Source organism: Perissodus microlepis, chromosome 12 (genome assembly GCF_051167445.1).
Source record: "Perissodus microlepis isolate ML-2025 ecotype Zambia chromosome 12, ASM5116744v1, whole genome shotgun sequence".
NCBI lineage: Eukaryota > Metazoa > Chordata > Actinopteri > Cichliformes > Cichlidae > Perissodus > Perissodus microlepis.
Genome location: NC_140472.1, coordinates 27336576 through 27361588, shown reverse-complemented (window position 1 = coordinate 27361588; position 25013 = coordinate 27336576). Strand labels below are relative to the sequence as shown.

Sequence of the window (25013 nt, the reverse complement as noted above, 5' to 3'; positions counted from 1 at the left end):
TCAAAGGCAGCAGAGTCTCGCGTAGCAAACCACAAAGTGTTTTATATAGTGAAGTTTATTTTCATAGTTCATAGTTTGTTTTCCACATGAATTGATCTCCAAGGCCTTGTGTTTAACGGTCTTACTAATTTAATTTAATGAACTTTTTTATGTAGAAAGAGCATATTGAAGTGGGAGATCACACAGGGAGAGTCATTAAAGAACTGAGACCAGTGGGATTTCAGCGAGGGACCACTAGACATCTCTATTTTATTGCAGGTGAAGAGGGATGGTATTCTCCGTGAATCTCTTGTGGTTTTATTGTATGAAATTTTGTATTCATGCCTAGCGCCGCAGAAAAAGTCTATCATCTGGATCAGCTGATGGATTAGTGACGTGCCTGTCAATGCTTTATCTGCTTTTTTATGTTTCTTTGCTGGAGCTGGATACGAAATCTATTTTTGAGAATATGTGCTAATGCTTTCTGTAAGTGTCCCATGATTGCCTCTATTACAGCGCAAAGAGAAATGAACATTTAATTTCATTCAGTCTCTATTTTCATCGCTTCATAAACACTGATTGCTTGAATGATTTTTTTTCTTTCTCAAAAGGTTATTATGAAGAATTTGACACAATATAAGGGGAAATGTAAGCTGGTCGTGAATGACAAAAGTAATTACATGCACGAAATGGCTCTGTATGCATTTAACAATGAAGAATGCAAAATCCTTGCATACTTTTGTGGTTAAGCCAAATAATTCTAGACCAGGATTGTGTTTTTATGTATGAGGCAGGGACCTCATTTAGTTTGAAGAATTAGGGATATTTGGCATTGACAGAGTTGAACTTCCCCCCTTCCTCTTGCTGCTAATGACACCCCTGCACAGCAGTAGACGCTCTGTGCCCTCCGCTTGACTGATCTAATTCGGTTGTGTCTGAGAACATTCAGAATGCCAAGCTTTGCAGAAACATGACAAGCTGAAATGAAAGGGCTCTTGTAGAAAATGTGCAGTGCTCAGACTCGGAGTTGGAGTACGGAGCGGAGAATGTTGAAATGCAGATATACGCTGTTGAACCGCTGATAAATTATTAAGTGTCAGGTAATCAAAGCAGAATCCCGGGTTTATCTTTAAAAACTGCAACATTAGCATGAGATTCAACTGCCTTTTATGGAAAGGTTGCTGCGAGGAGTTTATTCCTATGCAGTCTGTTGTTTCATTTGCCAAGGGAGGATGAGATTATCTGTCTCTGTTTATACTTCCAGTCCGTAGACACTGTCACAGTATATCATTTGCCACTCGTCAAATAACATATGTCAACAAACCATCTATAATTGAATTACAAATCAGCCAAAGACTAAAGAAAATCAGCCAAATATTGAAAGCCGGTAGCTTTACATACATTTGCAGTGATTTATTTTAAAGCATTTAGAAAGAAGACATTTTTGACAATAGTAAAAAATACACTTTCCTACTTATTGTGCTAAAGCCTGCAGGGTTTACATGGTGGAATTAAACAGTACTTCGTCTTCCAATATTTCTGTAGGATCCTCCAGCTCGCAGATAGATAACTCTCAGAGCTACAACTCCCACACTTTATTCAGCACAAAGCTTTCTCCAAGGAAACCACAAACCTTGTTTTCAAACTCATGTCAGAGGTTTGGTGTTAAAGGCTTTTTTTCCACAAGAACCTTGCCTGAAAGACTATTATTTTTTATCTTCTCAGTTCAGGGAGCACATTATGACTCGAAGAAGAGTCAGTGAAAGTACAAGCTGAGTTATAATGGAACTACAACCCATGACTAATACCCACAGGCTGCAAAACTTTTAAAGCCCCTTCAATACTAATGTAAAATAGCTTCATTGGTCAGAAAACCACCAGTTTTTTATGCATGCACATGTTCCAAGCCTATGTTAGCTTACATGACAGATTTAATCCTTTTATACTTACTATCATCAGGGACTAGAGGGACTGTGGAGACGCATTTTATTTGCATGTCTGAACCAGCGTGAATGTTAAACACAAATTATGTATTAAAGTAACAGTTTCATGTTGTGCACAAATATAAAATAAAAAATCTCCTATTGCACAATAATTTTACACCCTATAAATACATGCAGAAATGCTTTTACACCTGATTTATACGGGTTTAATTTAATTTTAATAAGCATACATATAATGTAATAAAATACATTTTGGCACAAGAAAAAATTTTTACCCAGCCCACTATAAATTTTTAAAGGTTATATATATATTGGATAAAGATTTTTGTAATATCCACATTTTTATTTTACTTTATATGTTCTTACCTTATATCATATCATATTTTTATTTTTACTTATTTATCACTTTAGACTGTTTCTCTACAGTTCCTATAAATAAGGAGATCATTTTTCTCTTACCCATGCCACGGCCATGATGCCCAGAGCAAACAGGCTGGGTCCCAGCAGGTTCCACAGACCATGACGGTCCAGCTGCAATGCCATGGACAGAGACATCGCCCCCAGCAGATACAGAACCTGACAAAAAAAACGTGGATCAATAACTGCCCTCCATAAACACAGTCAGCATTGTTACATGAACAAGCAAGAACATATTTGTGCGGTCAGGCGATAGCACAACTCTACCTTTGGAGAGGTAAAGACTATTGTCAGTGTGGCAAAGCTGTAATCTTTTTTCCATACATATAGGAAAAATGGCTTTGCATCAAATCTCTAAACCATCAGGTGATTCATGTGTGGACTATACTTTCACGTTTTCTCTGTTTTGAGCTGGCATCCTGTTATTTGGCTCTCAGAGTTATACTTTTCTTAACACACGTGGTTTTTTGCCATCAAGTTCTATTGGAGAACATAGATGTGATGCTGCACAGAAATAAGTGCCTTACTAAAAGAAATGTTGTTGTGCTTTGTCAACAAGTTCAACAAGGCTTTGGATGTTGTTATTTTCTACTAGTCACCACAATAATATATTACAAATTTTAGTTTTCAGTTAATAGTCTGCTGTTGCATGTTTACATGTAATATTGAGCTATTATTAAAGATGTCCATGTTATGAAAGAACAAACAGGTTCGTGGTTGAGAATCATAGACAGTTTGACAGTATTGACAGATGGTTTTAAGGCACTATAGAAGTATTTGTTCATGTTATCTATTCAAAACAAGAAAATATAAAATAATGGCAGCTATTTACTGCATTGTTAACTGCCACAACAAGCTACCTTTAGCACACAGCATGCAAGTCTGTGCTCCAAAAGGTAAAAGCCTCTCATTATGTAAATATACAAGCACTTTAATGTAGCTGTAGGGAAAATAACTGCAGATTTCAGGTGAAATCAAAATGGGTATTTTAAAGTGCTTATAGAAAAATACACTAGACCTCTTTTGAAACAGCTGAAAGCCCCAATAAAACAGTGAAAACAAAATGCTAACAATAGAGCCACATGATATATAAAATCAGTTATTTTATTTTATTTCATTGCCAAGCTCACAACTGGACATAAAGCCACAGGATATAAAAGAGATAAAGTGAGAATGAAAAAAATCAATAAGCTGTGCTACACAAGCTCGGGGAGAACTTGAGCCCATCCAGAATGCCTAGGGTCTAGTAGGCAATGTGAGGAGGAATCGGGGATTTTTGAGCTGGTAAGAGATGACCTGTCTGCAGGAGAATAGAACTAATTGGCACACACCAAGGAGGAAAGGAGCAGCATGGTGCAGCCTGAGGACTCTTTGCAGCAACAGTCATCAGTCATGCTGCTCTGGTGGATCACACAGTGGCACAGAAACAAGCATGCATTGCATGCATAGTGACAAATGAGCCTGCAGGAATTCTAAAAACAAAAAAAAACAAAAAAAATCTATTTTTATCTGCAACTTATATTTTCATGCTTAATAAGATATACAGTGTGTCAGATTTAATGTATATAGTATTGGTGCATGTCTAATGACCGTACCACACTGAGGTGTCATATAACGGCCAAGGAAACAGTATGTGATGAAGTGGAGCTAAGTAAAGGTCAACTTATCATCTTTCAAATAAGAATTTCATAATTAAATAATGCTGGAACCAGTAATATATTAACATATGTCTATATAAAACATTTTTACAAGGTTGTACAGACATTTGATGTACTAAGATTCCTGTGGATTACTGCTAATAACTGCTAAATTATTAGCAAGGTTACATACTCATTCATTCTATAGTATATTTTCAAATTTGCAAATTATTTGTGAAGTCACTTTACAAATATTAGGAATAATATCGGTTTAATTTCATATCATGAAAAGCAAACGGAAACAGAAAATTTGGAGCATCAAACACTGAAAGAGAAACCAGCGCTTCTATTTGCAGCAGATATTTCAGGCATAGCTATTTAGCTACTAGTAATTAAAATCATGTGGCTATTTTTTTTCTGATTGACTGAACAAACATGTTTGATGTCCTACAGTGCAATTACATTGGTGAGAACAATGTTGTCAGAACTGTTCAGTAAGGAAGGGGCAAAATTACAAAGATGTGATGAAGTGTAATTATCTTCATAATTGTGATCCAGAACTTTGTTCAATCTTTATGTGAACTAGCATAAAATGATTTTCAGCCAACATTTTTGTGAGACATTAAGAGCTTTGGGGGTCCAAAAGTCGCATACTACACAGCGAGACAAACAATATTCCATGCTCTTAGGTCCTTTATCCTCTAGTACTAGTGTAACATACAAACAAACACACACATACACACGCTCAGTGTCTCTTTCAAGTACACAAACGCACAAAGTCCCACTTGCCAGTCCTGACATGTGCGATTTGATTAGTGACTGCGTACTGCAGCGCTAAGCAAAAATGAAAACTCTAGAGGACAGCAGATGTTCATGCACTCCCCACCCTCCTCCTACCTCACACCCTCTCTCCACTCTCCCCCCTCTCTCTGTCTCATTTATGGACATGAACACACATTTACACATACGCACACACTTTCCCTCAGACTGCTCCATCTTGGTATGCAGCCAGGGAGTGACCCATGGAGAAGGTGCACCTGTTAGTGTTTACCATTACCCACGCAATATGTCAGCAACCAGAGAATTTAGTGCCATGCAATGCTGATTTTAACACATTGATCTTTTCATTTATAACTGAAAATTGAGGCATATGAGGTACTCGTTTATAGCGCTACAGCCTCTCAGTCCTTTAATCTAATCTAATCTAATCTCTCTTTGTTCATGGTCTGGGAGAGTGCAAAGGCATCAGGGTCTGGAAATGTCTGTTTCCGGATGTCTGAATCTACTGACATCTACCTACGACTAACATTTTATTAAGTAGCAAATGTGACAGGCTGAGTTGTTTTTCTAAATGGCTGTTTATCCATTTAGAGACATAATCTCCACATAAAAGGGTATGACCTAAGCTGCACTTCATGTGTCCAGGCTGAAGTGCTGCTTATTACTTTGCAGCTAGAGTGGGGAAAATTAGTGTGTTTATAAATATGCACTGTTAATGATTACATGCATTTTCTCAATTAATTTGTGTTGAAATCAATGTATCGAAGAACTGTTGATATCACCATGCAAGCCTTACATTTTCATCTTTATAAAAGGAAAAGTTCCTATTACAAAGGGACTTTTCAGTTTTATAGAAAGACAACGAATATCCAGTCTGAGTATCAGTAGAAACAGGCTTCGCTCCAAATTACACATACCTGTTTGATGATGGATTTTAGCCTAGCCATTGCAATGACGGTGACCCACACTGACATGAGTGAGCCGAGGAAGTCACAAAACTGCAGAACATCATACTCCATGATGCAAAACACCACAATACCTGGCTGGTCACATGCATGGTAGAACTGTGAGAAAAGAAGAGAAAGGCACAAAGGTTACAAAAACACGCAGATGTGTCAGAACAATAGACGGCACAACAGCACAAAAGTATTGATTCTGTAAAAAGCACGAGCTGAATGATAAGCTGAATAAAATAAGCAATACCCGCATACAGGTTATTGCTGGTTACTGACAAAGAAGCTATACAGACCATTCTTTTAGAAACTCATCTCAGATTCATTGCAACACAGTGGCATGCACATACTGGCCAACTCTATTTATGTATGAAATCCCACTAGCATATGTTTGCAGCTATATTTCTTGCAATTTTATTTTTACAGCTTTGTTGAAAGAAGAAAAAAAAAATCCGGTACGAATACATTATCTATAAAATGTCTACTCACTACTGTATACACTATCAATAAAAAAGCGATAATGATTATATATATCACATTATCGTAGTAAGACATCATTCATTTTAAGGAGAACTGGGGTTTTTTTTGTCATTTTATAAAGGAGGATTTCTTTTGTTAAATAATATTTCAGAAAATTACACAATAGGCACTTTCTCAACAAAAGCATGTGAAACCTTTTCTTCAAGGAGAAATATTAAATTAGTCCCCTGAGATATGAAAAAGCATGGTCTGCTTTTAAATGTAGTTTTCTTTCACTCTATAAAACGCACTCTTCTTGGTTAGGAGGCGGATAAAATGCAGCAGATTATTAAAAAATAATGATGCCATATTGAGCATTGTTTCTGGCTCCAGCAAGATTTCATCCTTAGCATCAATAGTAACGTTTATTGTCAGTCAGTATTTCTTAATTGTAATTCTGTGCTAATATACTAGATGTAGCTTTTTAAAAGGTAGCTGAAAGAAACAAAACAAAAACAAAAAACTTCATTTGATTCTAACAGTACTAGTTGCCAAACAGTACTTTTGGTGGGGGTGAAATAATTTACCCAAACTTAATTTAGTCGTCATTTTTGCAGTGAAAATGTTTTCTAAAACTCGCTGTTGCCTGGGGGAAGTTCCTGTAGTGGAAAAGTAATAAAGTTATGGCTCTGAGCAGGGGAACCTAGTAGGGATACTGGAGCATTTTTGTTTTAATGAAGGACATTCATTTTAATGCTTCCAATGCAGAATAGAATTGTAAGCATAAGTATTTCTGACTGTGGTGTAGTTTGAGAAATAGGAGTATGTCATCTGCATACACGGGGATTTGATGCAGAATGTGTTTCCTATTAAAGCTAGCCTTGCCACAATCTGATGACTTACAGAAAACATCTGCTTTTGTGATTCTTTCTAAATTGTTGTTTCAAATTCAAATTTTTTTTTTTTTGATTTAGCACCATGATTGTTTTCTTTATGCTTACTTTTGTGCATTACTGATACCAACTGCTTATTAGCAAAATACCATGCTTAAATAAAAGGAAAATATACTTTAGGTTATCACTTTTCACTCACAGTGGAGAAAAACATGGTGAAGATGTAGACCGAAGCCTCCAGGAGGTAGTGGCTTCGGATGGCGATGGCCACGGGCGGGACAAACATCAGGTTACTGAGACAGAGCAGCAGGGTGGAGAGGAGCTGGAAACTGTACGAATAGGCTTCTGAGTTGTCTGTGCACCCCCATCCATCCCAGCCTAAAATACCAACACACACAGACCACCTTAGTAAATCTGGTACTTTCACCTAAAAAACTAAAGCTCTAAGACAGGTTTTTGTTTTGTTTTTGTTTTTTAACAGGCTTTACATGTTGGGAAAAGCATAAATGGTGCCTGACTTCCTTAAACCCTCAATCAACTCCAGGAAAAACATGGTTTTGGTTTATGAATGAGAAGAGTTTCCCCAGCAGGTGAAACTGTTTGTTTCAAACCCTTAATCTCTTAAAATGTATGAAATATTTATTATCTCTTGACAAGAATAATGCCTTAGCAGCCTTTTGCTATGAACAGACATTTCTCTGCAAAAATAATCAAAAACAGATATGTTTATCCTGCATAATAGAGCCTCCTGGTGTGAACTCACTTCTATTTTAAAACACCCCCGCTTTGGTACATTGGATCTTTATCAAGTGGTTGATTGAATAAGACAGTGTGAATTAAATATTCGTGAGCACTGTTGAACAGAGGTTTTGCAGTCTGAGATGGGCCAAGGGCAAGTGCTGAATGCAAAGCGTCTGCCAGGAAGCAGTCACACATGTGAAGTATGACAATGAATTTAACTGAGGAGAAACCAACTCTGATAAAAGAAGATCAAAGGCAGGATTTAAAAAAGCCTCAGAGGACATGCTTTGTTTAGTTTCATAAGCTCATCTTTTATTGAAAAGCTGTTGGTAATTAAGACTGTGTTTTATTGTCTTATCAAAATGCCTTATATTAGAAGATTAATACCAGCCTGCTGAATGAGTCACTGAAAAGTGGCACATACAATTTAATTGCAGAATTGTCAGCTCAATTCTGGAAAATGACCTGTGCCATCCCACCTGGCTCTCTCTCATTTTCTTGTCACTCCGCATGATGTATTTTCCAACAAATTAGAAATTCTTTTCAGCAGTGATGACCTATTTTCTCAAAGAAAAGTTCTGTCTTATCTTTCATATGCAAAAGAATCTTTTGACAGACAAAAATCAAGTGTAATTATACATTCAGGGTTGCACTTGCTTGCTGTTTATTAATTACTAATTAATTACTGATAAATATTTAAGGAGGTTGTTAAATATATACAGTACTAATTATTTTTCCCTTACATAAAACAACTTCCGCTCTTTTATTACTAACTGCATGACTTAGATATTAAAACAGAATCAAAAAAGACTTTACCAGACCACCTCGTTTCAATTTAATTGACAGTGTGCACTACAAGTTCAAATAAATAACCAAGGATTTAACAAAGCTGTCCATTTAAGCTGGAAAACGTAAGACCCTGTGATGGACTGCAATAGATTTTAAAGTAAAATGTTACCTGCTTTGCATTCACATGCAGCATAAAGGTAATTGTTGGTGCGCAGAAGCTTGCACTGTCCATACGTCCCACAGTCATTGATGCACGGAGTCAGGTATGCACGCATATAAACCTCTGCAGTTACATTGCTGCATTGCTCAAATCTGGAAAAGGCAAAAATATATGATTGCAGGTGATGCCTTCACTGTTTTTCATCTGCATAATGACTTTTGTTTATGGCCAAATGTGTCAGATCTATAGACTGCATAGCTGTGCACACTTTTTAGCATTCCAAATTAAGCTGGTAAACATTATACTTACTAAATACAAATATAACAGCATTGTTATTGTGAGCATGTTATCAGCTGACATTCACATATCACTCCAAGCTCTTTTAGAGCTTTGTCTCACAAAGCCGCTCATGCGCCTGCAGGGTTTTGTCTAGTTTTCTTGTGTCCTCCAGAAGCCCTCATCACCACAAAACACTGGAGATCAAAAGGTTGTTTCGGCATTGCTAGATGTCAGACAACTTCATTCTATTAGGCCTCGGAAATCTCCAACTTTATAACGCAATTACAAAACTAATTTTCTGTAAATTATGTCTATTCCACCAAGGGTTCTAGTTTAACCTTCATTAATTATTTTGAATAGGTAACTCAGCTGTAATTTCTCACAAAACTCAGTCTAGAGGTGACTGCATATTCACAGACAGAGGTTACTTACTTAATTTGCTCATCTTTAACACTACAAAAACAAAAACTGCTAATCAATCAGTTAAAGAGAATGAAACTTCAAATATGTTTCTTTATGTGTTTCTGCAATAATTTATTTATTTTGTTTTTATTTAGTTGTATACATCAGCTTCACTGTATATTTGAAGGGCACCTGTCATTTACCATCTAATGACACCTGATTGGTTTAGTATATGCAAATGCGTGGAAATCTAGCACATAACACTCTGATCTTTGTCTGCATTTTCACACATCAGCTAAGTGTTCGTGTGAGGATGAGTCCACGTCCCACACCATCTGTTATTATCTGTTATTCAAATTCAATTGGAACTCCCAAGTGGGACGGGAAAAATCTGCTTAATTTCATTCTGTTCACATTTTTGTGCCATAAAGGCTTCGCCAGAACAGCTCAATCTGCTGAATTGCTAATACTTACGAACTCGTATATAACATTACAACAACAAAACTTAATGAAAACATTCGCTCTAACTTCTCTCTCTGACATGATTCGCACCGACTTTAAATAACCCTCAGAGAAAAATACTTTACTTCTTGAATTCACAGGTTAAGTAACACTTACATAAACATGGAGAGAAAAACAGAAAGAGAGGGACACTGGTGTGGCCTTTGCAGTAGGCCAAAGCTTTATTGGTACCTACAAAGTATACTATTAATATCCAAATACCACTACCAATAAAACAGCGTTGCAATAGCATTTTTTAAAAAAAAAGCTTTTTGCAAACTTTTGTTGGACCCCTTGAATTAAAACTGAATGTGTGCATTTTGATTACAACTTGATTGTTTGATTTAAAATTCACTATGACGTGGGCAAAAAAACATTTCCTAATTGGTAAGTGTGAAAATATGGATAAACCTCAAAATCTAACCCTCCTCTATGTCATATGCTTGGTGTGCACCATACACACATTTATGAAGCCAGCGCCAAATCAGTCTGCTGGGTGACAGATGGCAGAGGATGTGGTTCAATGAGGGAGGCTTCGTCATTCAAACAGAAAGCATGGTGTCTTCATTATGGCAATGAATTATTTATTTTGGTAAACAAACTAGTGATTGTGTTATGCTGACAAATTCAGAAGATATGAAATGTCCTATTTTGCAATTGTCTTTGTGTAATTGACAGCAAATATTGTCTCATAGAGGTTGCTGTGGAGCATTGGGACCAGGCCGAAGAACTGATTATGAGAATGTCGTAAATTTATGTCAAAATGTATGACGTTCAGCTTGTTTCGTTGAATTCCTGCTTGTAAAAGATGTTTTTGAGACTTTCTAGGTTGAGCACTCAGGAGATTATAGTTTACACAATTTTAAAGGAATAGTTTGAAGAAGGCATAGCTGTAAGGATTCTTACCATTGGACCCAATTTATCAAGCCTTTTTGCCAAGTTTTTCAACCTCCTGTTTGACAGGAGGTTCATATTTAGTCTATAACCATAAAAGCAAGTATCACAATTTTAACAGAGCAAATATTAATTTCCAAAACTGTAATAATGTCTCTTTATAGGCATAAAAACACATTCTAAAACTTGGTTTAATTCAGCGGTCCCCAACCTTTTTTGCGCCACGGACTTAACGATAAAAACGATAAAAAAAAATAACGATAAAAACCAATAAAAACTCTGAAAACCAGAAATTTCACACCCTGGGGGTTGGGGACCGCTGGTTTAATTGATATATATTTAGGATAAGATGAGATGAGAAAGTTACAGCAGTTACAACACTATATGTAAAGCACAGATAATATATAGCAAATATGGAGACTGGTATGAAGCTCTATAAAATAGAATACATAACCAACAAACAGGTAAAGTTCTCAAGGGAAGCAGTGCTTTCTGTCTTACCCATGTTCAGTAGCACACAGAGAGCGCAGACTGAGGTACCAGGTGCCTGTTTGTGGGTAGGGAATCCTCAGTTTGGTGATATTAGTGGAGGTGTTCACAGAGAGGAAAAACCCTGCCACTGATTCTGAAGAAAAAGGTAACACAATAAAACACAGTCCAAGCTGTGACAGAGAAGGTCCATAACTGAATAAGCTTTGCGCATACACGGCAAAAATATCGATTACTTGTGCTGTTCTCACAATCCTACTAATAAACTTGCTTAGATTCAAAATCACACACTATGTGGTTGTTTTGTTTAAGCAAAATTAGGCATACCTGATTCACATTTCAGTGATGTGTTTTCACGTAAGAAAAGTGGCATCCCGTGGTTGAGGCAGCCAAACACTGTGAGATTAGCTCCTTTCAGCGTAGACTGCAGGAAAAACACATAATCAAACGTCATTCATCCGTCCAACCATCAACCATCTGCTGCTATCATTCTGGTGAGCTAACACTGTTCATGATTACCTTTAGGTCTATTTTCTGCACAGCCATGAGATAGTAAACTTTAAAACTAACAAATCAAGTAAAGTGCTCTCTCTCTGTCTGCCAGAGGCACCTACAGTAAATGAAGATGTTGGCAGTTTATCGCCTTGAAGCATCAATTATACATTAACATGCTCATGCATTGAAAGAAATCCAGGAGAATTATTCAAGCGTCGGGAACTGCATATGCTTATACAAATTGGTTCATTCTGCAGAGAGGTGAAGGGAGGCCACAGCTGTCCAAATTGGTCTACTGGTAAACAATAAATAGCAGCAAACTGGATGTGTCAATTTGCACTCAAGCACCAAACTTGACACTTTATTAGTTTTAAAATTCCCCTCCATTATTTACCCAGTCTCCATCTTTTGTTTCTGTGTGTGTGGGTGGGTACAGCGATGGGTCAGTTACTAAACCACAAAGTATGCTAAAAATCAGAAGGCTTTCTGACGAAAACTTTACATTCAGAAATTCACCACATTATATACATTTGTGGGATAACTTTAGATAATTATTTCTTAAATACATAAGATTTCTATCGCCCCCTTAGTACAAAATGGGCATAATGTATATATAGGGAGTTGGCAAAGTTGTTGATTAATGCAATGACTAACAAACACTTTGCCAGGTGCTGAGATTTCAGGCTTCCTAAACTCACCATCTGGCCTCTATTCTCTTGGTGGGAAGACTAAATCACACCCAGTGGCATTTTGAGAGAGTCCCACACCCTCTCCCTCCTTCATCCTGGCTCTCCTCTACAGTTTGAGGATAAAGGATTAAGCAACAAATATCAAAGTGGCTCACCAGATGCAAACACGGGGAGAGCAAAGCAGGCAAGAGCCACCCCAAAGCCAGATAATATGATTCTAATTGGCAGGTCAAAGAGCTCCATCAAAGTAGAGATGTTTGTAGTCAATGTAGCTAGATTAGGTTGGTGTGCCAATTGACCAGTCAAGCACTATTAGAGGGATTATTATAAAATTTTAAACAGAAATTCAAAGTATCTACACATTGATTTTTTTGTGATTTCTTTCCTCTGACTTTTTCTTTTGTAACAAAGGTTTATCCAGCCATTCATGTCTGCAAAGGATGATTCCTGGTGAATCTTATTCAATAATTTTCTCCCTTGCTCTTAAACACCACTAAACGGTTAAATTTATACTTTTACTGTGATGTATACCCTGTGATAAACTGGCAACTTGTCCAGGTTGTACCACCACCTCTCATCCTGTGACAGCTGGAATAGGATCTCCCCCTCAACCTGAATTGAGGATGGACTGACGAAAGGATAGATGGATAAGCAAAAAGTTCGGTATAGTCTGATACCTTAATGAGGACACATTTCAGTGACACTGATTTCCTAACTTTTCATTCAGAACAACAAAGCTGTCGGCTGTTCTTGTACACTAGAGCAGCGGTCCCCAACCACCGGGCCTCGGACCGGTACCGGTCCGTAAGTCGTTTGGTACCGGGCCGTGAGAGTTGAGGCTCAGGTGTGAAATGTATGGTTTTCAAGGTTTTTAGCGGTTTTCAGCGTTATTTTGTTATTGTTTTTATCGTTAACTCGGTTTTCCTGGGTCTTTTCACGTGTGTTATGAATAAATCTTATTTTTTTCGGTACCGGTACTAGTTTTATTTTGTTGTATTTATCCGCCACACCTTAAAGGCCGGTCCGTGAAAATATTGTCGGGCATAAACCGGTCCGTGGCGCAAAAAAGGTTGGGGACCGCTGCACTAGAAAGCTCCACAAAGCTCAGTGTAAAAGTCAAAAGAGACATATTTTTTAATTGAGCAAAATGAGAGTGTGTGAAGCGTTAATGATGCAAAGGAAATAACAGAAAACATACTTTAATTATTAGACATTTGTTTTTCAATTAGGACAATTGTAAGGAAGAGGACTCCCTTACTGCATTTATTTATATTATATTATCTGTATAGCACTTTAGAGCACACCTTTCACTTTATTAAAAGCACTTTATCAAGCACTTTATTTAGCATTGCACTTTAAGCATGGATTTGCACACAAGAAGTTTAAATATTTATTGACTATTTATTGGGAATTTTAAAATCAGTTGGTAGCCTTATTTCAGATCCTGCACAGCTGCTCCTCATCAAGGAATGTGGTGGTTGTCTGTCAGGAGAGAAGAATGTGATTGAGATTGTGATTAAGGTTTACCGGTAAGGAAAACTAATGCAAATGTGTGTGTGAAATCTAGGGATAAAAGTGGTGCAAATAAGTGTTTGTAAGATAATGATTACTCACCTTTCTTGCCTGTGTCCTCTTCAAGGTGTTTGGGCAAATGTTTCCCCGAGTCCAGACACCATTTAAAGGTTCCGGGAGAGACCATTGGTAAAGAGAGTGTGGTGAATCTTGTTGTGCTTGGGTTTCTGGGTTTTTATAATATTGGGTTTGGTGTAACATTAAAGTGTGAAATATTTATTAATATGTAAATGTGAAAATGTATTTATGTATTTATTTATTCTAATTGATATATTGTATACTGTGGTGGAAGGTTGGGATTTAAGAATTTACCTGAGAGTGGAATAATGGTTTAGTCTGTGACAGCTGAACATATTTAAGGCTGCCAGTTGTCATTAGAGGGTGGATTTTTGTGCTGTGAAGAAGCTCGACAAGTTGTTGTAAGGAGAGCTGTATAGGAAATAAATGCTTTTTTTGTTTCACTACACTTGCCTTGGTCCATCTCACTGTGTTTCCAGCCGCTAAGGGCCGCCCTGTTACAAGTGGTGTCAGAAGTGTGTCACTCATGCCACAGTGAGAAGATGATGACAAGAGGTGGAAGAAAGCCAGGCCAAGAGGAGCAGCCTGATGAAGGAGTTGGAGCTTCATCTGAGCTAGAGGCCATGGCAGCAACAAGCCCTGAGGACAAATTGGAGGAGTTGACAGGGTTGGTGAAATCTCTTATGCGGTCTCAAGCAGCCAGAGACCAAAAGTGGGAGAAGGATTTGTCACGTCAGGAGCAAAGGTGGAAAGGCATGCAGCATCAATTTCAGCAAATCCAGCTACAAGTTAACGCTGTAATTGATAAGCCTGATCCACCAGAGGCGCCAGCGCCCCCTACAACATCTGAAGAACAAGAACTTGGATTCAATGGTGAAGACATTCCAGTGGCCAGTGGGTCCAGGTCATTAATTGAACCAAAACTTTTTCCTCTGTCAACAGAAGATGACATTGAACATTTTCTGACTACGTTTGAAAGAATGGCAAACGTGTGTCGATGGCCCAGAGATGAGTGGGCTATTCGTCTGGTTCCCCTGTTGACAGGTAAAGCCCGCACAGCCTACATTCTTATGGATTTAACAGACTCTGAGAATTATGATAAGGTGAAAGAGGCAATTCTGGCAAAATATGAGATCACTGCTGACACCTACAGACGCCGCTTCAGATCTCTGAAAGTTGAACCAGGTGAGACGCCACGTGAACTTTATGTAAGATTGAAAGACCTGTTTCCAAGATGGATTAAACCTGAAAAATCAACTGTAGAATAAATATCTGAGCAGATAATTCTGGAGCAGTTTTTGAGAATGGTTAACCCAGAGCTGGAGATCTGGATACATGAGCATGACCCGAAGACGGCAAAGGAAGCAGCTAGCCTCGCAGAGGTTTTCACTTCAGCCAGAAAAGGAAGCAAGAGCACCTACTTCAGCCGGGAGACCCACTACACCCAACCAAGTAAGTCCATTGGGGGTGAACAGGGTTCTGGTCAAGTTCAGGCTAGAAATCTTTCTAGTTCTAGGCAGCTCCCTTCTCATAGACCTCACAATGTGAAGAAATCCTTTAATTCTTCAGTTCAGGATATTAAATGTTATCACTGTCATAACTTTGGCCATACACAACAATTTTGCCCTGCTCTTAAGTCAAAACCATCTCTTTTGTGTGCAGTTCCAAGACCAGCCACAGAGCCGGTAGGAAAGGCAGCTTGTACTGTCCCTGTTTTAATTAATGGGCGTAAAGAGGAAGCTTTGCTTGACTCTGGGTGCTTCCAAACTCTTGTACATTCTAGCATAATTTCAGGAGAAAAGCTAAGTGGGGTTGGGGCTACAATAAGTTGTGTGCATGGAGACGAACACAGGTACCCCACTGCTGAGGTTTACCTGACAGTGGGAGGTCAAACCTACTTGTTAGTGGTAGCTGTGGTTCCCAGTTTGCCATATTCAGTGATACTTGGTAATGACATCCCCACTCTTTTTGATCTAATACATCAGTCAGATTATGACCCTGAAGTGAGTGCTGAGAAAGACATTCAAGGCTTAGGTGATGAATCTGGAAGCTCACTTCCTCTAGATATGACAGTTGAACCATTTAAACCCTGTCATGTAGTCACAAGAGCACAAAGTGCAAAGGAAATGATGCAAGAACTACCCTTTTTTGAGGAGTCTCTTGAAACGGAGCCAGGGAAGATTAGGAAGTCTAGGGCTCAGAAAAGAAGAGAAAAGTTCAAAGGCTCAGGGGAAAAAGGTACAGCATTGTTCCCTAAGCCAAATAACCAACTTGAGTTTGATGTTCCCTCAGATTTAGGTGCACTCCAAAGAAGCGACCCTACTCTAAAACCCTGGTTTGAGAAGGTAACAGAGGTAGAGGGGGCTAGTCAAGGTCAGGTAAGCTGTCTTGCAGACACTGTTTACTTGATTAAAGGAGGCATCTTGTACCAGAGAAAGGGGAAGTGCGAAGCTGTAGCACTCCCACAACAGTTCAGAAACAAAGTTATGGATTTGGGTCATTCAATTCCATGGGCAGGTCATATGGCTTTTCACAAAACACTGAATAGGATCAGCAGCCGTTTTGTTTGGCCAGGGATGTATGTCCAGGTTTCTGAGTTTTACCGTTCCTGTGAAAAATGTCAGTTGACCTCAGGCAAAGGAGTAGCGCGAGCCCAGTTGCAACCTCTGCCAATTATTGAAACACCATTTGAGAGGCTAGGCATGGATATTGTGGGCCCTTTAGAGAGGAGCTCCACAGGTCATCGCTACATATTAGTCATATGTGACTATGCAACACGGTTTCCTGAGGCCTTCCCACTCAGATCAATTAAAGCTCGTCACATTGCTAATTGTCTTCTGCAGCTTTTCTCTAGGGTAGGCATACCAAGAGAAATTCTGACGGATTGTGGAACGAACTTTCTATCCAAGTTGTTGCAGCAGGTTTATAAGCTGTTAGGGATAAAGGGACTTAAGACCACCCCGTATCACCCCCAAACGGACGGGCTAGTGGAGAGATACAACCAGACTCTCAAAAGTATGCTGCGCAAGTTTGTCTCCGACACAGGTGCTGACTAGGATCAATGGCTGCCATACCTTCTGTTTGCCTACCGGGAGGTCCCGCAGGTTTCCACTGGCTTCTCGCCTTTTGAACTTTTATACGGTCGCCAAGTGAGAGGCCCCCTGGATCTGCTTAAGGACTGCTGGGAGGAATCCAAAGCAGAGGGCGAAAACATTGCAGCCTACGTCATCACCATGAGAGAGAGGTTGGAGAAAATGGCATCATTGATGCAAGACAACATGAAAGCTGCACAAAAACATCAAAAGACTTGGTATGATCAGAAGGCCAGGGATAGGGTCTTCCTTCCAGGTCAGAAAGTACTGTTATTGCTTCCCACCAGCGATAACAAATTGCTGACAAAATGGCATGGACCATACGAGATCGTCAGACAAGTGAGTAAAGTCACTTATGAGCTGAATATGCCAGAAAGAGTTAAAAAATATCAGACATTTCACGTGAACTTGTTGAAGGAATTCCACAGCCGACAAGAGCCGGTCTATCAGTTACTGGTGCGTTCAGTTAAGGATGAGGAGGTGACTGAGAAGTTCTTTCCAACTAACATTCAAGTTTGTGCTTCAGTTGACCTTTCTCATTTGTCTCCTACTGAGCAGGCTGATATAAAACCACTCGTGGACCCACAGCTCTTTCGAGAAACACCAGGCTTCACATCACTGGTTCAGCACAAGATACGGGTGAAGGAGGATGCACCCGTTCGACAAAAGAGCTACAGAATTCCAGAACTGTTGGTGCCAGTGCTGCAGAAAGAAATAAAATTGATGTTGGACCTGGGAATCATTGAGGTGTCAAGTAGTGAGTGGTGCAGCCCGATTATTTTGGTACCAAAGAAAGATGACACCCTGAGATTCTGTATTGATTTCAAATACTTGAATGCAGTATCCAAGTTTGATCCCTACCCAATGCCCAGGGTGGATGACCTGCTGGAGAGAGTTGGATCAGCAAGGTACATTACAACACTCGATCTGTGTAAAGGATACTGGCAAGTGGCTTTGGCACCAGAAGCGAAAGAGCTGACAGCCTTCAAAACTCCTTTTGGTATGTACCAATTTAAAGTCATGCCATTTGGGCTTCAAGGTGTACCAGCGACATTCCAACGATTAATGGACCATGTACTGAGAGATGTGTCAGCATTCTCTGCAGCATATCTGGATGACGTGGTGGTGTACAGCCAGTCCTGGGAAGAGCATGTCATTCACCTACAGAAGGTGCTACACTCCATCAGAATGGCTGGACTGACTATCAATCCCAAGAAGTGCTCCATAGCCAAGAGAGAAGTGGAGTACTTGGGCTTCGTGGTTGGCTCTGGGAAGATAAAGCCGCAGGTTGGAAAGATTGAAGCAATTCAGTCCTTCCCAGTTCCGACAACAAAAAGGAAGTTGAGAGGTTTTCTGGGTCTAGTAGGCTGGTACAGGAAATTCATACCTTCTTTTGCAGAGCGATCCACTGTACTGAATGACCTCACAAAAGGCTCAGCCCCCAACAAAGTGCGTTGGACAGGAGACTGTAAGCAAGCATTCAGAGACCTCAAGGAAGCAGTTTGCACACATCCAGTTCTACACAGTCCAGACTTCAACAAGCCATTCATCTTGCAAACTGATGCTTCAGGAGTTGGCCTTGGAGCTGTCCTTCAGCAAGAGGTGGATGGTGAAAGAAGGCCTGTGGTGTTTCTGAGTCGGAAACTACTCGACAGGGAGACAAGGTATTCGACGGTGGAGAAAGAGTGCTTGGCCATGAAATGGGCTATTGAGGCCTTGAGGTATTATCTTCTGGGACGTCACTTCACTCTAGAGACTGATCATCGTGCCCTCCAGTGGTTGAACCGCATGAGGGATGCGAATGCCCGCATTGCAGGATGGTACCTGTCTCTGCAGCCTTGTGACTTTACGGTCCAGTATAGGCCGGGGAAGTCAAATGTGGTTGCTGATTGTTTATCTAGGATGACAGAGGACTGAAGCACTTCGCACTTAAGAGAGGGAGGAGGAAATGTAAGGAAGAGGACTCCCTTACTGCATTTATTTATATTATATTATCTGTATAGCACTTTAGAGCACACCTTTCACTTTATTAAAAGCACTTTATCAAGCACTTTATTTAGCATTGCACTTTAAGCATGGATTTGCACACAAGAAGTTTAAATATTTATTGACTATTTATTGGGAATTTTAAAATCAGTTGGTAGCCTTATTTCAGATCCTGCACAGCTGCTCCTCATCAAGGAATGTGGTGGTTGTCTGTCAGGAGAGAAGAATGGTGATTGATATTGTGATTAAGGTTTACCAGTAAGGAAAACTAATGCAAATGTGTGTGTGAAATCTAGGGATAAAAGTGGTGCAAATAAGTGTTTGTAAGATAATGATTACTCACCTTTCTTGCCTGTGTCCTCTTCAAGGTGTTTGGGCAAATGTTTTCCCGGGGGTCCAGACACCATTTAAAGGTTCCGGGAGAGACCATTGGTAAAGAGTGTGGTGAATCTTGTTGTGCTTGGGTTTCTGGGTTTTTGTAATATTGGGTTTGGTGTAACATTAAAGTGTGAAATATTTATTAATATGTAAATGTGAAAATGTATTTATGTATTTATTTATTCTAATTGATATATTGTATACTGTGGTGGAAGGTTGGGATTTAAGAATTTACCTGAGAGTGGAATAATGGTTTAGTCTGTGACAGCTGAACATATTTAAGGCTGCCAGTTGTCATTAGAGGGTGGATTTTTGTGCTGTGAAGAAGCTCGACAAGTTGTTGTAAGGAGAGCTGTATAGGAAATAAATGCTTTTTTTGTTCCACTACACTTGCCTTGGTCCATCTCACTGTGTTTCCAGCCGCTAAGGGCCGCCCTGTTACAACAATTAAGATAAAGGAATTAAAATAAATAAATAAACATCCATATTACTTTATTATTATTTTAAGCATGTATGGGAAATTACGGCATCCCTACAGAGGACAAACAAAAAAAAAAAAAAGAGGTAACTGTAAATTCTTAGCATCTTGAACTGTTGTGATTACAGTCCCAGTCTTTTCTCAAAGTTAACTTTTTTGGAATTCACTCTTAAAAACTGAGTTACCAATCTTAACTTCCTTTTTGGCTGGCCTCATATGCATTCCTGAGCATCCGTTGATTCAGTAATACTGCAGTATTAAAGCGGTTTAAACTGACAGAATCGTGAGGTTTTGCACTGTCACACAAAATATACTTTGTCAAGGTTTAGCAAGGATTCAACTGTATGCTGTCGCATATGAAATCCCACTATGGAGTGCTCGACCTACCCCAGCCTGCAATTCAAGCTGCTATGAAAATTGTTACAAGGTTAAAGCTTACATGAAGCCAAAATGTGACGATGTCCATCCTGTTTTTGGTGTATTTACTCAAAATAACATGACAGACACATGTGTGTAAATTATTTGCAAGCTAAAAAAGCACATCTATAATATAAGTGCACCCAACCTGGTTAGCCAAGAAAGCTAAAGATGTTCAAAAATCAATAGAGCATGGGTAGCTTGTTTTCATTTTTTACAAATTATATCCCCTTTTGAAATATAAAAAACTATAAGACTATTTCAGAATCAATGTACTTTTTAAATATGATTTATTATTCCACCAGTAATGAATCTCAGTGATTCATTTATTCATTTCATTATCTGCCCATAAACATCCTGGTTCCCCAGGAAACACATGCAATTAAGGAAGAAAGATTATCTCAAGATACAGAAGATTATGTGATATATGTGATCACTCTCAAATCTATCATCCAAACCGTTCATGCACTCGAAACAACGATATTCCCTTGCTTCTTTGATATTTCACTGATAACTTTTGAGGCTCATTCTGTCTCTCAAATCTGTCTGAAATAATTTCCCTTCAGCGTCGATGCTGGCTTTCTCAGCACACTGCATCATTTCTGTCCAGAACCCAGAATTTCTAAAAGGATTTCAATCACTTCTTAAAATAGCTTTAGCTGTCAGGGCATTATGTGATGTGTTGTTAATAATATTCGATTCTTGTTCTGCTTTAAGAACACATTCATGTCTGGAATTCTAATGTTGATTTTGTATGTTTTTTTTATTTACTGGCTTTACTCGTAAAGCCTTTTGTAATATGATTGTGAGCATTGCTATATTAATCATGTTTAATGTTAGGATTTATATGCCATATCCATTATGCAGATGTTAGTTATGATTGGTGAATGTGAGTGGCAGACCTATAATTCAATCAGGGGTGCTATCTACCAGCAAAGTAAGGCTCAAGGTTAAAGACTGAAGAAAACTACTGTGGAAAATCTTTAAAAGGATCACTTCGACAGCCCTGATGCATCAACTCTGATTGCTAAAATAGAGGAGAAAAAAAGGTTTGATGAATGCCAGTTTGTCTGTGTTGTATACTGACATGTTTTTGCTTTGCTGAGTTTAATAGAAGTTATGCTGATGACATGTGCCAGGCAGTACATAATGCCAACTGATGCAAGAACATGGACAAGCTGTCATGTGCTGTATATACTGCCTCCATATCCCAGTGCCCAAACTAATTAAACCAAACCCCAATCTCTGTGATGGGTTTTAATTTTAATCAATAATATATCTGCTATCTGGATATCTTTTAAAGCACATGTTTCAGCCTCTGACCACATGAATGCTGCTTAGCAAAAACAAAATAAGTTTTATTAGTTTGGGTTTTTTTCTTTTTGCAATTTTATTTTTGGTATCAATCCAAGTTTATTATTTTAAATAAAAGATACACGTAGTGCAGAATTAAGATGTGAAAAATATTACATTTCTTTAGATTTATTATTTATTGTGCATATGTTTAATTATATATTTATGAAGATTTTTAGAATGATTGTTTTAATCAATATTTATTTTAGCATTCAATTTCACACCTCTCCTGTGTGATAATGACAGATGGTGTTGCACAACTCTGCCATAAAAGCGCCTAGTTTTCACTGGCTGATTAAAAATATGAAAATAAATGGCCGTGGAAATACTGGATGTGAACATAAACTTACAAATAGAATACGATAAATGAACATAAGAAATTAATATAGTTTTAAAAAAACATATTTATTGTTTGTCCCTGGCTGTTTAGCTATTATGACCTAGTATATTATGTAAGCATTATTTTTCATGTATCACACTTATTTATTTTTTAATCTACTCCCCCAAACACTTTTATGCTGCCAAAACAGTTTATTACTGTGACAAAAGTACTAGTGCATAAGGGTTAGCCAAAGCATTCATGAATATGCGCTCATTACACTGTTTCTAATTTCTTTTCTGCGTGAGCCTTACCAAAGGTAAACTTAAACTGATCAACTGCCAGGTGAGGCATCAGTGGGAATAAAAGCCATATGCATTCCTTTCACACTTTTGCACAGAGAGTGATGCAAGGCAGACAAGCAGGTCCAGCTATTGTCTCCTAAAGCCCTGCAAATCTGCCAGAGTCCCCCACAGGCAGCGGCTGACTGGATTCTGCGCCTGTGACAAGCAAGTGACAGATCATCGCCGAGGGGGGTTAAATCTGTTCATAGAATAATATAGCTTGACAGTCTCTCTGAAGAATACATCTAACGGCTCATACAACTATCACACCAACCAGGTTTCATCCCAGCATACTGTCTTTGTGACATCTGCAGTGCGTACCCAGTTAAAATTAACCAACAGCACACACTTGGGAGTATACCGGGGTGTTGAATGGAGGGTGAAAGGGGTCAGGGAAAACACTTTGCTACTGCAAAGATAGCACCGATAAATACAAAGAGAGGTTCTGCTGCAAGATAAAGGACAGATACAGTAAACAGGTGAAAATGGGCACACCATGGAGAAAGCCAAGGGGCTCACGTAGCCTTTGTGGGTGGTGACAGCAGCCACAGCAATCCCAAACTCCATTGATACACTGTTAAATGAATTACCGTCAATTATTTTCATTTCCTTCATTTCCTTTTCTCTGACAATCTTGGAAAGAAGGCTGTTTGCTTTCTTACCGGGGGTTAGATGAGAAGATCGATCATTAATTTCATCTGTGTGTGTGTTCAGTAGAGATGATGGATGTGCAGTCTGGCTTATTATAAAGTCTTGAAGCGGTGAGAAACAGTATATAAGCTGCATTTGGACAATTTCAAACCTGTGAGGACAGGATTGTACGGGGGGGGGGCACTACACGTAGGGTTTACTTTCATTTATGATTAATCTGACATTAATTTCCTCATTAATTGACTTATCTTGTCTATTAAACCTAGAGCGTAATAGATTTAGTGTTAATTTCAAGTCTGCTGCTGCAAATGCTCTTTTTCATCTTTTTTAATGTCTGACATTTCCTACTGTTTATATCTTTTGTGCTAAATCACTGGTACTGTGGGCAACAAATTTCATTTACCAGTATTTTTACTCTATCTTTAAATGTGGGGAGATAGACCCGATATTTTAAGCAATACTTCCCAAACTGTCAGGATGTTCCTTAGAAGTAAACAATCAAAGTTATCTGTTAGTGTTTTGTGCTTCATCTTGTTGCTGTCTCAACACTGGCTGGCTTTCTCTCCATTAGAAGTAAAATGTTTAAAAGTCCATCTGCCAGCCTGTAGCTCTCCAGTTTCTGGCTCCCTGTAGACCTCCAGAGCCAATGCAGGTGCATTCCTAATGCCATTACTATCTGAAGGACAGATCAACACAGACATATTAAATCCTGCTTGGCTGATTTTTGCATTTTGTTTGCTCTCAATTAGAGACATATGCCACAAGCCCAAACACTGGCGCCTGTTTCATTGTGAACTTTTTCAGTTCCCACAGCAAAGTCTATGACCATACGTGCATCCATATTTAGCAGGCGCGCTCAGCCAGGCACTTTGTGAGCCCAGTTATTCACCCTTGCTAGCTGCTGATTTTCTCCTCTATGACTGTTGTAAATTTACTTTTCTGATAACATTCTGATCTCTGCACAGGATACAGCAAGCGAAGGGTGAGAGTGGTGCCAGGGCACTGTCCAGCATCTTGGGCCAAATCCCTTCCTTGGACCAGGATGATAATACTGATTTGATGAGCTAACAGTGCCTCGAAATTTTACAAATACTGCGAGAAATTATGAAAGAAACAATAGTTGTATCATCTGTAAACCTCACCATGTTGAGTTTGAGCTCCATGTTTAGGACTCCTCCACTGTCTAAAACGGGCATTAGGTTGACGGCGAACACGGCAGCCCTGTCCGGTGGAATCGATATATTTGGACCGAAGAAGACGTAGAAGTGCACAGAAAAGGTGTCCAGCTCATTGCGCAGAGTAGGACGGATCGGCCAGCACTTGTTAGTGTCTGCAGTCGGTGCAAGGTAAATGATGCTGTCTTCTGAGGTGTGCAGGTGACTGCTGTTCTGGGACAGGCTTGGCAGGGCTGCCATTAACAGTGTATCAGATAAGGAGAAACCCATCGCTGTTCCAAAAGACTGAGGCATGTTCATCGAGGAGCTGGGTTGTGCTTGGTCTTTCAACAAACTGGGTTTGGAGCAATCTGTTCAGGAAAAAAAAAGTCAAAACAATGCTGTTATTTAATCTGCACTTATATGCACTATAAGCAACAGAGTCTCTATAAATGTTTGAGCTGGAGCTCTGTGTTTTAGATCCGTGCTTACAGGCAGTGTTTATTGTTTGCTATTGTTCCTCAATATCATTTATTCTCTCTCTGCTCTCTTGTGACCCCCGACTGATCACCAAGGCAGCCACCCTGCCTGTTAAAAACTCTGTCTGTTAGAAGGTGTTTTTTCTCACAGAAAGCATTTCATTAATGGGGATTAATGGGTTTTCTATAAGGTCTTGACATATATGTAAAGCACCCAGAGTGAACCATGTTGTTGTTTGGCACTATATTAATGGAACTGAAACCTAATTATT

At 39.0% G+C, this 25013-nt stretch overlaps 1 protein-coding gene across 1 annotated transcript in view; it reads right to left on the bottom strand.

The window, feature by feature from the left end:
• tmem8b (transmembrane protein 8B) overlaps positions 1 to 25013 on the bottom strand; it is a 39809-nt gene that overhangs the window by 1563 nt on the left and 13233 nt on the right. Inside the window, exons 6-12 of the mRNA XM_084947555.1 lie at positions 24251 to 24633; positions 11644 to 11740; positions 11329 to 11452; positions 8761 to 8903; positions 7261 to 7439; positions 5674 to 5820; positions 2382 to 2498 (exon numbers count right to left, since the gene is read on the bottom strand). Coding sequence (XP_084803681.1) covers positions 2382 to 2498; positions 5674 to 5820; positions 7261 to 7439; positions 8761 to 8903; positions 11329 to 11452; positions 11644 to 11740; positions 24251 to 24633 — 1190 coding nt within the window. The remainder of the gene's footprint in view (positions 1 to 2381; positions 2499 to 5673; positions 5821 to 7260; positions 7440 to 8760; positions 8904 to 11328; positions 11453 to 11643; positions 11741 to 24250; positions 24634 to 25013) is intronic.